Genomic DNA, 15,614 nt, shown 5'->3' with positions numbered 1-15,614 from the left:
AGGGAGGCTTTTTTTTTTTTCTTTTTTTTTTTTTGTTAAAAAGCAGAGCAGCTCAGTTACTGTCTTTGTGAGACTAAAGCTGAAGGGGATGCTGAGGCAACACCCTGAAAATGCCAAGCACGAGATATTTATTCTTTTTGTGTTGTGCAGATCTAGTCAATCAAATATCACTCATCCCTCTATCTCTCAGTGCAGAGGTCCCATTTGGAAGTCATGTCTTAACCTCAGAAGATGGGAGCAGATTAACTCTAACTGTCTTGTTAAACTCACCATCTAAACTGCCAACCATTTAATAATGTAACTGGTTTTAGTTAGTTGACTTAAATGGGAGGGTGCACATGCTTAAAGTTAAGCATGTGCTCAAGTTTTTAGCTGGACTAAGGACGTCTCTCCTTTTTGCACTCTCAACTGTGCACTGTATAAATCATTCTTCCTATTCTTACCCACCAGATACCTCCTCCTTTTCTTCAGATCCCTCCTTAGCTAACTACCTATGCATCACCACAGTATGAGCACCTCACAGTCATTAATAGATTTTATTCGCACAACAACTCCATGTGGCAGGGATATGGGGAACTGAAGCAGGAGCCTAAGGAAGCACAGGAAGTTTGTGGCTGTGATGTGAACTAAATACAAGTTTCTTGAAGTCTAGTCCAGTGACCTGTGTACTAGATCATCCTCCTTATCCCACCTCTTCAAGCACCCACTCTTCCTTTCTCAACATAATACAATCCTGGGACCTAATCCAGCACCTACTGAAGTCAGTGGAAAGCTCCCATTGACTTCACTGGGCAATTGGGTCAGGCTCCTGAAGTGTTAGCTTGCCTCTTCGCTTGTGTTCATTTGTCCTGTATTATTTACCTCCTCAGGGCAGGCTTTGTGTCTTGTATGTAAACTTATGGCACTATAAAATATTTTATTTATTATTATTACCAACAAATTATTCTTAAATTTTATGTTAAGGGCTCAATTGTTGCTAGCTTTTCACAAGTCTCTGAGGGATAAGGAGAGGGTATAAGGAACCTTCCCTTCCTTGTGAACCTGAGGTGGCTGGATGGATTGGCAGTCCCTGTGCTCCACTGAGGGCAAGGACTGCTCCAGGCTAGTTCCATTAATAATGCTAACCTCTCCAGAAGGCTGGGGGCCTGGGAAGGGAGCTGGCTCATCCTAGAATGGAGTGCATGTGTTCTCTCTGTGCTGCTAGTGGCATCTTGAGATACAATGCATTCTGTATCGCCAGCTGAGGCAGGTCACTTCTGCACTGCCCCCTGCTGCAGGTTCTGGTTATATACACCACAACTATAGCAAGTTGGGGAAAAAAATCAGAAAAATGAGTTTTTCAATGGAATTTGCCAATTTATCAAAACCAAAATGTCCTATAGCGATAGTTTAATTTTGACAACGTTCTGACTAAACACTCCCTGCCACGTAGGTGTCCTGGAGCCCACCTGACTCCTTGCCTGCCTGCACATTGGGGATCCCCATGCTCCCACGGTCAGCAGCAGCCCACAAGGCGGACTGCCTCAGAGCTCCCTTCCCATTTGGGGAGAATTTGGGGGTTTTGTTGAAAATTTAAACAAAAGCAGATTTTGAAATAACAAAATCCTCCGGAAAATGGAATTACCTTTCTTTGCACAGCTTTAGCCATGGAACTGAAAAATCAATTATGCACACAGCTCGGTGTACAGTATGGCCCCAAAAGGCTGCATACTGTTCCGACTGAAACACTGTTCTGTCTTTGCTGTCCTTGCTATAAAGCTGAGGAATGAATTAGTCTTTCTTCTTTTTGAAAATTCTTTGTTCTAGTTCTTTAACTTCTATAAAAATGTGATTAGATAGTTCCATTTGTGTTTTCTTTTCCTTCTAGACAGCCATATAATGTCAGAAGATCTGGGTCAATTTCTGGGTTAAGTTCTAAAATTGGTGATTCTATGGAAAAAAAGTTTTTAATTTGATCTAAGTTATGCTTTTTTTATTATTAAAATCTGTTTTTTAGAGCTACCCATTCTGAATACAATAGAATCTCAGAGTTACGAACACCTCGGGAATGGAGGCTGTTCGTAATTCTGAAATGTTCGTAACTCTGAACAAAATATTATGGTTGGTCTTTCAAAAGTTTATGACTGAACATTGACTTAATACAGCTTTGAAACTTTACTATGCAGAAAAATTGCTGCTTTCCCTTTATTTTTTTAGTAGTTTACGTTTAATACAGTACTGTACCATATTTACTTTTTTGGGGGTCTCTGCTGCTGCCTGGTTCCAAATGAGGTGTGTGGTCAGTTCATAACTCTGGTGTTCATGACTCTGAGGTTCTTCTATATTAGGCTGCGGTAATTATGAAGACTGCTGGATAATGTTTCAAATTGAGATTAGAAGGCAGTTATACCCTATCTCAGTCCTTTAACAGAAAGATCTATGGTGATATTTCAGTGTTTGGAGTAATCTTGCTTCCTAAAAATGTGTATCTTAATGACACTGCAAGTTAAACATTGGCCATCAACTTTATTGGCACTCTGCTTTTTAAAGGGTACAGGCGGCTGACACCACAATAATGCCTTACTGAATGAGAACTGCGTACCTTGCAATGGTGGTCCAGTTGAACCCATCCACCATAACCATATCTCTGTGAAGGAAGGAAGAAAAGGCCAGTGATTAGACAGTGGTATGGAATGAAAATCAAAGGTTCAGTTCATGCAGCTAGACAGATCCAAGTGCAAGATGACCCTCATGGATAAAGCCTTCCCTCCCAAATAGCAGCATCTCCCTCAGGTGGACCCGGAATAGGGCAAAGAGGAGGGGGAAGTAAGTGGCAAGAAACAAACTCAGAGTCACAAAGGAAAGAAGAGGAGGAGAAGAATTAAAATAAAATAAATAAAACAAAAAATATCCACTACACCAGTGTGGGAGAGACAATAGCCTTTTGTGGGCATGCCAGATGCTTAGGTAGTCATCTAAGAAGTAAAGACAGACTCATCCCCTTTTAAGAGTGTTTTCCACTGACTTCTTGAATTTCTATGATTCATTTTCATGGTTAATATCCTTTTAGAGCTTTATTAGCTAAAAGTGGATGCAAAACCACATTTTCTTTAGGCTGTCAAAAGTGGGACTGTTTCATCTGATGAAATGCAGCTAGAAAGGGTGGTGCACTTACATACTTATGATGCACATCTGGTCAGGATCTCAACTGGTGTTAATTAGCATCGCCTCACTGAATTGAGTTGAACTACATTGATTTACACCAGCTGAAGATCTAACACAGGATATATGCATCCATGTTTGTGAGAAACCACATCATATGCGGTGTGTATTACATGCACCTATGTAGCTGTACTTCATCCATATAACCTTATACATACACCTCTACCTCGATATAACGCTGTCCGCGGGAGCCAAAAAATCTTACTGCGTTATAGGTGAAACCGCGTTATATTGAACTTGCTTTGATGCACCGGAGTGCGCAGCCCCCCCCTCCCGTAGCACTGCTTTACCACGTTATATCTGAATTCGTGTTCTATTGGGTCGCGTTATATTGAGGTAGTGGTGTATACTCATTTAGCATCCAACTAGCTATTTGCACAGCACTCTTCACAATGATGTTATCTTCATCTGCACAGTGTTTTCTGTTCCAAAGATGCACGTATGGAAGATTCAGTTAGGTAAGGTTAAGAGATTTTCACCAGAAAACCTCAGTTAAATTACCCTGGATCTGGAGAAAGCTTCTTGAAGCTCTGAATACATATCCAGAGCAGATAATAACAATTGAGAATTGTCAGTTTCCCCCCCGGAATAAGTTAATAAAATGGTTAAAGAGTAAATGTTATATGACAAATTAACTGTACAGTATAGATAGAAAATATTAGAGGAACATTTGATGAAATGTGTTTGGAAATCTGACAGTGGTTTCCAAACATCTTGCCATTTTAGACAGTTATTAAGATTGATAAAAAAATTGTATTTTACCATTACATACAAGACAAACTTCCAAGTATTTGTCATTTTTTATTGTTTATGATGCTTTTCTCCTTAAAAAAGGCAGGCATTCATAAACCATAAACGAATACTCTGAACCCAAGGGCACATCTAGAAAGTTGAACATTTGCATTATTTTTGGAGTGTAGCCAGTTACTGAATAGCGCCAGTAAGATCAGCTAGTGAACTTTCACAATTATTATAGTAGCAAAAGCTTTCCTTTGTGTATGACTTTAGCACATATTCCTTGATTTAATGGCAAAAATTCTTTTAAATCTCTGGCATCTGGATCCTGCAAGGTGCTGACCTGAGGGTGCACAGCGCCTCGTAGAGGGAGCTCAGAGCTTCACAAGATCAGGCCATAACATAATCCTCTTTAGGGCTCAGTCCTTCAAGGTGCTGATCACTCTGTGATCCAGCAAAACACCCAACTATATACTTAGCGTAAGTACGTAAATTGTTCCTTTGACTTCAATAGGACTATTCAGATGCTTAACTTTAAATATGTGCTTGACTGTTTTGCTGGGTTGGGTTAGTACACTTGCAGGATTGAGCCTTTAGCCTCTGGTTCAGTAAGATACCTAAGCATGTGTCTAAGAATTAATTTTAAGATGCCTGACTCACATGCTTAAGTACCTTACTATATTGGGGCTGTACTTTACTGTACAGACTAGTATTTTAAAACAGAAACAACAACCAAATGAAGTATGTGAAGGAAAATAAGAGATGAGAAATGATCCGGCACAGATCCTAGCAAACTGCAATTAGTTAATCATTAGCATGAAGATGTATTGATTTTGCATTTCAGCTTCCATGATTCAGCAGCAAGGCTGAAGGTCACCTTCTTTTCCCTATTAATATTTAATCAGGAGAGACAGGCTTAAAAGATACAAGTTAGATGTCCATTGAGTCTCCTGAAGAGGTTTAAAGTTCTTTGAATTAAAAATAAAAAACCCCACCAGAGGTTTATTTTCATTTAATTTTTTAAATCATAAGATTTAAAAGTATATGAAATAATGAAGTATGATGATAGAGAGAGGGTCAGAATTCTCTATTTTTTCCATAAAGTAACATTTTGCAGGAAACTGGACAAAAGCAGAAATCATTAACACATCAGCATAAGCAAAATTATGATCCTGCATATCCAATGCAGGCAGGCAAACCAATCATTGACTTCAAGTATAAATAAGGCCCCTGACTTCAGCCAGAGATGCTGTTGACTGTGGTATGTTGATATATTTATTTACACCAATTTAAATTTACATACCATTAAAACTGTATTTTGCCAAGGACACATAGGGTGTGAGCCAAAGTCCACTGAAATAAATGAAAAGACTTCCATTGACCTCAATGGGCTTTGGATCAGCTCCCTAATAACTATGATTATGCAACTGTACAGATAACAGAAGCACTACACAGCTCCACCACATAGACAATAGATCAAGTAGTCAATGATCTATTTTTTCCCCACCAATTTCCCCCCTTATGCCCTCAGGGATTAACTGGATGCATTTCATACTCCTCATTCAAGCACTTCACTGATCACTTTTTCACTTCACTTACTCAAAATTACTAGTTACTTTTGAAAATGTGGGCTCATACATTTGGAGCTATAAAGAATTCAGCAAGAGGAGTGAAAAAGCAGTTCTAACTAGTTTAAGAGAAAGTTTTCCTTGCAATATGACCTCTTCAAGTGCAAGGCATCACTAATTATACTGCATAGCTTCGGGGTCTACTTTATCTTCTGTATTCTGGTGCTGATATTAGACTTTTCTCTTTCTTTTCAACTTTCTAATTTATAAGCCTTCTGTGAGGCTTCATACTTAAACTTCATTGCCTTTTTAAAGTTCTAGCTTATTTGGATATAGATTTTCAAATGCCTACGCCTAGCAAGAGAAATAAAGACATTTTGTTAACTTTGGCATTATTGATTCAAGACTGCTTTTTCCCATGGTCAAGAGACTCTTATCTGTGGAATAATCAGAATCTCCAATGATTTATGAAAAGCTTCTGCATAACGGTGAGACACTGTTAGCCACTTATTGTTGGAGGGCAGAGGTGAAATCCCAGATTCTCACCACAAAGCTTCTGTCTTTTCAAGATTATAATCAAGAGCTTGGCAACTTTTATTTTGTTTATAGTCAATTTGCTTAAGGAGCATTTTACAAAGACTAGTCCCAATTTTCATTGTTTGCAAAAGGATGCTAAGGTCTTCAGGGATGATCTAGGTCGATTTGGTCCTGCCTCAGCACTGGGGACTAGACTAGATGACCTCTTCTACAGCCCTAAATTGTAATGCTTCTATGATTTTTATATATGTTATGGGTTTCCAAGTTCACAGGTGAACAAACCCAACACAAAGTTTTCTATTATCTTAGGTTCAAGATTCAGTAATTCTGATACCAACCATGTAATGTAAAAATTATAAGATAGCACTGCATGTGCCTGTGACAAAGCTAATGGATCAGAAAACACGTTACCATCCAATCAGTTCTATCTGTATTATTGTTACTGCTGACAGTTTTAAATGAATAATCACATGTGTTCTTAATTGCAGGTCCCATTGCTACTCATTTTTGAATAAATAAATTGCAGTTTTCTGTCCTTCTCTAACCTTCAACCTCTGCTAGCCTGTGCACTTAACATTCACAGAAACACAGAGCTAACAAACCTGCAAAAACTACTTTTGACATTTCCGTCATCAGGAACGAATTGAAACCTCAGTATATCAAAGGAAGAGAGACACACAGTGTAAAGAGAGCTTCAGCTTGTGTCTGGTGCCTAACAGCAAGGTTGAAATCACAGTATTCTTTTGCAGTCAAAAGATAGGCACAATGAGATAAAATGGTGTCATATTGACAGACAAAAGCCTAGTAGGCTTTCATTCTAACTACCATGAAGATAGAATGGAATAGGGTCTCAAAACAGCCATTACAAAAAAAAAAAAAAACCCAAAAAAACAAAACAGCTAATTCAGTTCTCATCCTCTCTCTTAACTAATTTGCTAGCTTGCCTCAAATGGAAATATTATATGAGCTTTAAAAACCACCTATACTCAACTTGTTTAATGGAGCTGATCATACAAAGTCAGTTTTATCAGAAAATAATTTCAGAAATTATATTCTATTTCATTATATGATTTTTTTTTTAAAAAGTGATGTTACTAATCTCTACATTGCTGCAGAATTAATAAAAAAGGATAAAAATATATTCCACAGTGTTCAACACGGTTAAGGCTATCCTACAAACTGAGTTAGAACTAGATACGTCTATATTTTTTAAATTAAACAATCTGATTATATGTAACATCAAAAGAATTAGATTTTTTTAGTACAATAATACCTATAGCACATTCTATTTTCAAAGCACTGTGCAAATATTAACTAAGGAATCCCCAGAGCACCCATGCCTCCATATTACAGATGGGGAAAGTGAGACAGAGGGGGGGTTAAGAAATAGATCACGCCTCTGTGTGAAAAACATCTACCAATACTTCTCCCTTCTGCACCTGGGTCCTACTGCACGACCAAGGCAGCTTGCAACTATGGAACATGGAGCCTAGGGAGTTATTTCTGACAGTGCATTTTGGATTTACTAAGAGACTCTGAATTTACAATATCAATAAGTGATAAGATTTAGACTACCTCTAATGCAAATATTAAAAACAAACAATTTAACTTGCCCTCTATTCGGAGCAGTATTTGAATTTATTAACTGAGTTTTTCATTTAGAGTGCAATATACTGAATCTGTCCAATGGCTTAAAAAGTTCCACCAAAAGAAGGAATAGTTAAAAAAAGAAAAAAAGAAAAAAAAAAAGAATTTTAGCTAAACACAGAAAGGGTGATCTTGTATCCATTGCCATCAATGGTGATACGCCCATTCACTTCAGTGGATGCAGGCTGAATTGCAAAGTGATTTCAGTCTTATTCATTATTAGTCATTTGCTTAATGCTTCTTTTACACATGTTTTAAGAAAATGTGAATACAAACCAAATTAAGGGGGAGATTTAAAGTCAATGGGATTTGGGCACCTAACTGTCCTGTGTGTCTTTGAAAATCTTCCCCTAATAGGTTAACTGTTTTACTAAGAACACAGAATTAATAGCGCAGCATTTTTACAACTGTAAATCTTTAAAAAAAAATGAGATTGTTCAGGCAATATATAAAAATACAGAAATCTGTAACCACCCCATCTACTTAATTTAGCAACCAGCATAGTAAGCCTTTGTTTTATAGAGCTTCAAAATTCATAATTAATGTGGATTTAGAAAGCACACACAAACTCAAACTGCTTTAAAGTAATACAAGGGGCTTGAAATAGGGCCCAAGGAGTTTTTCTTTAATAAATAGTGCAGAATGAGGATCTTAAATCCCCCCAAATCAGAGAAAAACCCATTGAAAACAAATGTTTATATAGTAATAAAAACATTGATAAATCAGAAACTACAATGGTAACAATAGATGCTGCTCTAATACTGCAGCAAATGTCTAACCTCTTATTACCTCTTTTAGATCAGGCCATTCCTTAGGTAGAATGTGACTATGAATATCAATTTTCATCTCTAAAGGATCACACGAGAATTGCTGTTTTAAGAAAGACATTTTCTAATTAACCTTGAGTTCGCTGTACTCCCTGGCATAGCAGATTGCTGTTAACTTAGGGTGTTATTTAAGTCCACCTGCTGTCCTATCAGGTTGTCTACATACAGTAACCAATCAGGGAGCTAACATTCCAGGGGAGCTGCAAAGTAATGTAAAGTCAGTGACTCTCAGGAAGTGCTATTGCATAAATTACTGTACAGTGGAGAGTGAGGTTAAACTGTGTATTTATACGTGCAGTATAAATGGAGTTTTTGATCTAGAGTCTGAAATAAAAGTTGGTTTATAAACTTAAAAGTTAATTATTATAGAAAAACAAAGACTTTAAACATGTTGCTATTAACTCTCTTCTTTTCTCTTCTGAAAGATTTTTATAAAGAGGGCATAAAATGCAGCGGCTAGTGGATAAATTCATGCTTCTCATCTTCCCTCTCCTTTTTGCAGAGTCCCTTCAATATTACTTTATAAAAATTCATGGAAATGCAGAATTGTGGCTGTAGCTATGTTCCTACTTCTTTGGCTTGGTCACAATACTGACTCATTTTATCCTGCCCCCCTCATTCAGTATGTCTACACAATATCACTCATTCTTCCCCAGGCTCTCTGACACTGGCTGGGACTATCCTTTATTCTCTATAATTTTAGTACTACTAGCTCAATCTGTGCTCCCCCAATCTCTGTGTACTGTCTGTTGAACACTATTGTCTCCATCTGGAGTTCTAGGGAAGACCATAAATTATGGTTCTTTTTCAACAGCTATGCACAACTACTAGATCACAAGTGTCTTTCCGTATTATGTAATGCAAGTTGCTGTGTTAAAAAATTAGAATTCCATGCTGAGGTGCAGCGTCTTACATTTGTGTTAATAAAAAGCATGGATTATATTCATTCATTTTTAGAGGAGCGTCAAGGAACTTCTTTCTTGCTTACCTCAGGCACCATGTCATGGGTCATCATAGAGGGCTAATCTTGACAACCTCCAAGTGCTGGTCAGAGAATAAGATAAGGCCTTAGGGGCAGAGAGGTTCTGCTAACCCAGGGAGCTTGGGACTGGAATTCAGAACCTCTATGTGGTTTGACATCACCATAACTCTCCAAAAGGAAAATGACCCTGTAATTCAGAGCTACTAAATATTTAAGGGTCTGTTCTGCATTATAGTACGAAATATCTTTGGGAATACTATATGTATCTTAATGGTGAATCCTTTTATTTGCTCCAGTCAGCACAGCACTGTGCCAAAGCTCTCAGAGACCTTGGTAACTTTATAGGAGTCAAATTTGTGTACAGGTGATCTGCTGTTGAACAACTTCTGGTTTGCAACGTGCATTAAAAAACAGGTAAGTCCTCAAGGGAAACTTTGAAAAACAGTGGGCTTGATTCCCCAGCACCATGCCAAGTTTCTCGGGTGAAATTCATCCCAGTGCAGAGGGCCGATGCATTCCATAAGGGTTATATTAAGGGTCAACGTGAGCATGAAGTTCCAATTCATCAAGGTCAGTGACTCTCAACAAGTGTTATTGCATAACACTCTGTGGTGGGTAAGGGCTGTGAACTGGAGTGCATTTCACCCTTACAGAATAAAAGACTGCATTTTTGTGCAAACAAGAAGAAACTGGAAAAGAGACTCAAAATGCAGACTGTCCAAGCAGAATTGTTTCTAAATATTTCTCAAAGTTTCTATGAGGCATCACAAAGTCTTTAAAAACAAACTGCACCCCCTGATTAATGCAGAAGCTTCCGTATATTCTTTTTGCACAATCTTCTTTCATGACTTCTTTGAGGTAAAAAGTCTTCTTCAGGGTAACTTTGCCAGATAACAATTATTAGGGGCCAAGGCTGATTTCAGGTACACTAGTGAAAAATCTGGAGTAATCCCACTGATTTCAGTGACAATCATTGTAACTGACAGCAGAATTAGATTTACTGCGCTTACTCTCTTTTCAAAAAGCAGTTTAGTCAGGGTTTTGAAGGATGCTGGGATCTGAGATTCAATATCTTCCATATGGTATTTGAAAATCCCCATTTTGCCTTTGTTTCATTACCTAAGAAAGTTTGTTGGCCAAATGTGTGGGGAATGATGACACAAAAGATCTTCATGCATCAGAAACATCAACATGCATAGTCAAACTGCTGAGAAAGTGTTGCCACTCATCTGAAGTATCAAGATTGGTCACTTTCAAGAAAAGTAAAATTGAAACAAAAGACACAAATACAGGATAGCCTTTGTCAAAGACGTCTGTGCCAAATTTGCAAACCAGCTTCTAAAAATGAACCCTCAATTTTGCATGCTCTTTACTGGCACCTGCAAATTTAGTAGCTAGATGTCTAGCTACCTGGTTTGTGTGTACAAATCAGCTATTTTACACACATGGAGAGCATTGCAACTGGTTAAGAGTGTGTAGCACTGTTGGTGGCTAAGCTGAGGCTACTTAGAAAATTTGTCCTTTTAGAAATTAAATGAATAAGTATAGAATAGCATGCTGGTAGCAGTTGCTTAGCAACACATTGTTTCTTGGCTTTCCTGGTGACTGCATCGGTCCTTTGAGACTGTCATCAAAGACCACATAGTCCCTGAGGCTGTGAGATGAGTCCATCTTGTAAATGTCACCTTTAAAAATAATGCAAGAGTCTGGAATTTTATTTTTTGCACAATATCAAATAGGCAAACCTTCCCCATGAAGTTAGCTTACTGCTACTAGGGCCAAATCTTCTTCCATGTCTGCAGAAGACTCAGAATCTGGTAGAATTCTAGGGTACCCCCAGCAATGAGAAGCTTGGAAGTGTAGAGCCCATTAATAATTAGCTGTGAAATAGTGCTCAAAGTACTTTACAAAGGTCGGTATTTTAATCCCCATTTTAGAAATGGGGAAACCGAGGCACTCTGGTGAAGTGATTTGCCCAAGGTCTCTCTCTCTCTCTCTCTCTCACACACACACACACACACACACACACACACACACACACACACACACACACACACACACACACACACACACACACACCAGGTGAGTGGTAGACCTAGGACTAGAACTAGAATCCAGGTCTCCTGAGTCCTAGGCCAATGCTCTAATTTATTAGGCCACACTGTCACCAAGGACCACTAGATGGCCTGGAGCCACGTTCCAGAGACACTATCTCAAAGGGAGTGTGGAAATGGCTCTCAGTGCATAGCAGAAGCTATTGGACTCAGTGGGTACCAACCTCTTCCCTGTGGGTATAACCTCAGCACACCCTTGGATCCAGACTGTGCACCGCAGACATGCCACACATATACATATGCCACACACACATACACTCTGGGGGCATTAGGACCTAGGCAGTAGCTCTCTTCCTCATTCTCCCCACCCCCGCCCATATATGGCCTTGGGGGAAAACTGCAGAGACCTGCCAGCCAGAGACTCCAGTTGATAGGAGCAGAAGGAGCCAAAGCAGGGACCTCTTGACATTCCTGTCAAAATTGACTTTCTCTGCCCCCTGTCAGTTGGCATGGAGCCCCTTCAACTCACGTCCTGGGAGTCTGCCAAAAATATCCCACAATCCCAAGGGCCGGCTTCCAGAATCTCCAATCAACTAGAGTGAAAAAGGAAGCAACCTCCTTTGGTGTACTGCAGCAGCTCAGTGAATCAGCGTTAACTCTTTCGTTGTCTTCTGACCACTGAGCTGCAAACACACCATCAGAGAGCCTTCTGTCTTTGCAATGGAGACTGATCAGAACAAGCCCTTTTCAAAGCGTGCTGCTTCATGGTCACTGGAGCACAGCCAGATTTTGGTAAATCTCAGGTGTGAGGCCAGCAAACCAGTGGACTTTAGTAAGCGTACCAGGAATGATCACTCATACCAACCAATAATAATTGGCACTGCTGCAAATTTACCGGACCAGTGACCAGTGCAGGGAGCAGCTTAAGAGTCAAGAATGACCAGAACACCACCTCCGGCAACTTGCCAACATCCTGCCTGTTTTATGAGGAGTTTGACCGAGTGCTGGGCGCTGCGCTAAGCATGGAACCAATGGTGCTGCATGATAACCTGATCCTCTGGAATGGTGCCCTGCTGGCCCCAGGATCCAGCACAGGGTGTGATGGGAGCCAGCAGCAGGCACCAAGTGAGGCCAGAAAAATGACTGTTACCGAAACTGTTTCTCAAAGGAGGCTTTGGAGCAGGAGCAGCAGAGCACATCCTGGGGCTGTACTTGGAGGAGCTGTTTGATGCTCCCCCGAGGAACAGCCCGCTGTGGAGCCTGCAGCAAACACAGACAGGACAGAAGCCACCTGGAGACTAGTAAGTTTCTGGCTCCATTATAATGTTTATCAATACAATAATGGAAGGGATTTCCATTCTACGAACCAACACAAAAGTAGTTATAAGCCCCAGCTAGCAGTGTGCGTCCACTACTGGCAGATTGTATGCCACCGGCATGGCTCCCTGCCCCCCACCATGTGGCGTTCAAAATGGAGACCAGGAAATGCAGGCAGTAAAAATGCCCTGAAAGTGAATTTTTACTGGAAGGGCACAGATTTTTGTTAGGGCATTCCTGTTTCTTAAAAAATAATCTTACATTGCCTGTAAGTACGCTGCTCTGTAACCACTCAGCGGTGTAACGAGCCTCCTGGAAACTGTGAACTGCACTGTGGGGTGGGAGATGGAAATGTGTTCCATGCACAAATCTAGCCCCTTTCAGGTACATGTAATCTATGTAGTCCATAGGTGACAGAAGTATTTGTCCTAAATTCGACTGGAGTTTGAAAATGTATCCAGAAATGTGCTGGGGCGGGTAGTTGTGTAAGGAGATGGCTGTGGAGTTGTGTGTGTCTGCATGCAGTCACAACTGGCTAAGCCGTGTGGAAGCTAATGCTGCATCCTGTTGATTCTCTCATGATTTCTGACTCAATCCCGGGTACTGATAGATGCAAACTTTTCCTGAAGCAGAAACACATTTTGGGGAAGGGTGTATTTTCCAAGGCCACCTTGGTAGCTGACCAGGCAGTGCACTCATAGATGGGCTATTCAGTCACTATACATTTGAATACTTTGGCTGCATATTCTGCAGGTTTCCCACCAGCAGCTTGGAATAACATCTCCTTTTGCCAATTGGGCACCACAAAGAACAGTTATGTCTTCCAAGATGTGGAAGCCCTGGAATGATAGAAAAAACTTTTGTAGCAAGGCCACTGCCAGTTGTCCCTCCCAACCCAAGAAGATCTGCAATTTTTAGAAATCAAGAAACAGCTTTGAATATTTAACATACCATTGTCTCTGTGCTTCTTTCATTGTGATTAACCAGGCTGTGTCCAGGGAGTTTCTGTGGACTAAAACATCCCTCTCACAATATATTGAAATTCAGTTTGGAAAAGTAACATTTTATATCCTTAAAATTCCATAAGGATTTTTTCTGTGTTTCTGCACTGAGCTGTTTGAGACAATAACTCTTTGTGTCTTGTCCAGTTCCAGGCCCCGTGATCTCTGCTGGCTGCAGTACCTCCACAGCTCACCCACACTGCAGTACAAGTCTGGACAATGTAGCTTCACTGACCGTTCCAAGAGGAAGCATTTCTGTGATGAACTTATGGTTGAAGTTCTTGACAGGACCAACGAACAGGTCCAGTACCAAAACCAGAAGGACTTACAGCTAGAGAAAAGGCATGGTGAGAGACAAGAGGACAGGCTGAGGCTGGCTGCATAGCTTCAGGACAGGGCTTCAGCATGGGAGCAGGCACTTCCTTTGCAGTTCCTGAAACAGGAACGGTGGCTAAAGGAGGAGGACAGAGCTCAGCAGAGAGAACTGTTTGAGTGGCTGATATCACTAATGGCTGCGAGAGTAATAGCTCCTGCCGCACCCACATCCCAGCCTGAGTGCCCGGCACGGTACCATCAGATGCAGTCCAGAAACAGCTTGGCTGGGTGGACCATGCAGTCGGGCTCCAGGAGTGGCTGGGCAGGGCAACTTAGCCCCATGTAGTCCTCCGTCTTTGACTCTTTCCCTTGTGGATGCCTCCACCTCCCTTCTTCAGTACTAAGAGATCAGGAAACAGGGAAAGAAGGGAAAGGAGAATCAGGGCCATGACACATGCAACAATAGGGGGTTTCTGTCTTGTACATGGTTTCACTGTTTGCACTTGTTCGTGCACTTTTTTGGGGGGAAGATTCTGTTGTTACCAGGAGTGGTGGAAGCACCCTAAAAATGGGGGGGCCACAGGAGCCCGAACCGCTCCACACCCTTTGAGCTGCCTCTTCCCCCCGAGGCTCCACCCTCACGCTGCCCCTTCCCCCTGAACCTCTGCTCCCATACCGCCCCTTCTCCTTGAGCCCCCACTCCCGCGCCTCCCCTTCATCCCTAGACTCCACCTCCTGCTCACTCCTCTCCATCCCCTCCCCCCATCACTCATCCTTACGTCTGGTAAAAAGTGGGGAGGCCAGGGGGCCATGCCCCCCCCCCCCCCCCGTTTCAGCTTCCCTGGTTGTTACTAGTATTTTGGTGTGGTAGGCAGGCCAGCTGCCATTAAAATGGGTCAATGTTGTACTTTTCTAATACATGTTATAAACAAAGCTTTTTATGTCACCAAGGAAGTTTGTTGCTATCACTACAGCACATCATACAATGTGTATTTGAAATAATAAAGGTAAACGCATGATAAGGGACAATTAGGAATTAGTAAGCTAACACTATTCCTCGATATGGTTAGGTACATCAATCCACTTCAATCATTTCCTTATATGAATCCATACTGTGAATCATCCCCCATCCCCATTTCATAAGTGGCCATGTCATCCATAAGTACACTGCATGACAATCAAGCCCCCATCCCTCCCCAAGCACTGAATCCCCCCCACAGTCAATGAGCTCCATTCCCTCCCCCCAGAAGCACATTCATAAAGGTACTATTACTCCTCTTCCCTTGAGCCATGCAAGTCCATAATGCGGGTGCACAAAGCATCCCTGACTTCTGTTGCCCGGATACATCCAGCTCCAGCTGTGGTAGGTGGACTTTCTGGCTGAGTGTACCAATTCAGCAGCCCCTCGCTGTCATAGGTCCATTCAGAGG

The 15,614-nt window shown here is 41.0% G+C and overlaps 1 protein-coding gene and 1 long non-coding RNA gene across 2 annotated transcripts in view; one reads left to right on the top strand and one right to left on the bottom strand.

The window, feature by feature from the left end:
- The window catches only part of ACMSD (aminocarboxymuconate semialdehyde decarboxylase), a 48,202-nt gene extending 39,560 nt beyond the window's left edge, over positions 1 to 8,642 (bottom strand). The window contains exons 1-2 of the mRNA XM_005286797.4: positions 8,478 to 8,642; positions 2,582 to 2,626 (exon numbers count right to left, since the gene is read on the bottom strand). Of these exons, the coding sequence (XP_005286854.2) occupies positions 2,582 to 2,626; positions 8,478 to 8,576 (144 nt within the window). The 5' untranslated portion in view covers positions 8,577 to 8,642. The remainder of the gene's footprint in view (positions 1 to 2,581; positions 2,627 to 8,477) is intronic.
- Positions 1 to 15,130, top strand: part of LOC122174219 (uncharacterized) — a 61,719-nt gene extending 46,589 nt beyond the window's left edge. The window contains exon 2 of the long non-coding RNA XR_006175736.2: positions 14,017 to 15,130. This is a non-coding gene — a long non-coding RNA (uncharacterized LOC122174219). The remainder of the gene's footprint in view (positions 1 to 14,016) is intronic.
- Positions 15,131 to 15,614: the final 484 nt, after the last annotated feature.

Source organism: Chrysemys picta, chromosome 11, assembly GCF_011386835.1.
Source record: "Chrysemys picta bellii isolate R12L10 chromosome 11, ASM1138683v2, whole genome shotgun sequence".
In the NCBI taxonomy this organism is placed as follows: domain Eukaryota; kingdom Metazoa; phylum Chordata; order Testudines; family Emydidae; genus Chrysemys; species Chrysemys picta.
This window is presented reverse-complemented; position numbering and strand designations above follow the sequence as displayed.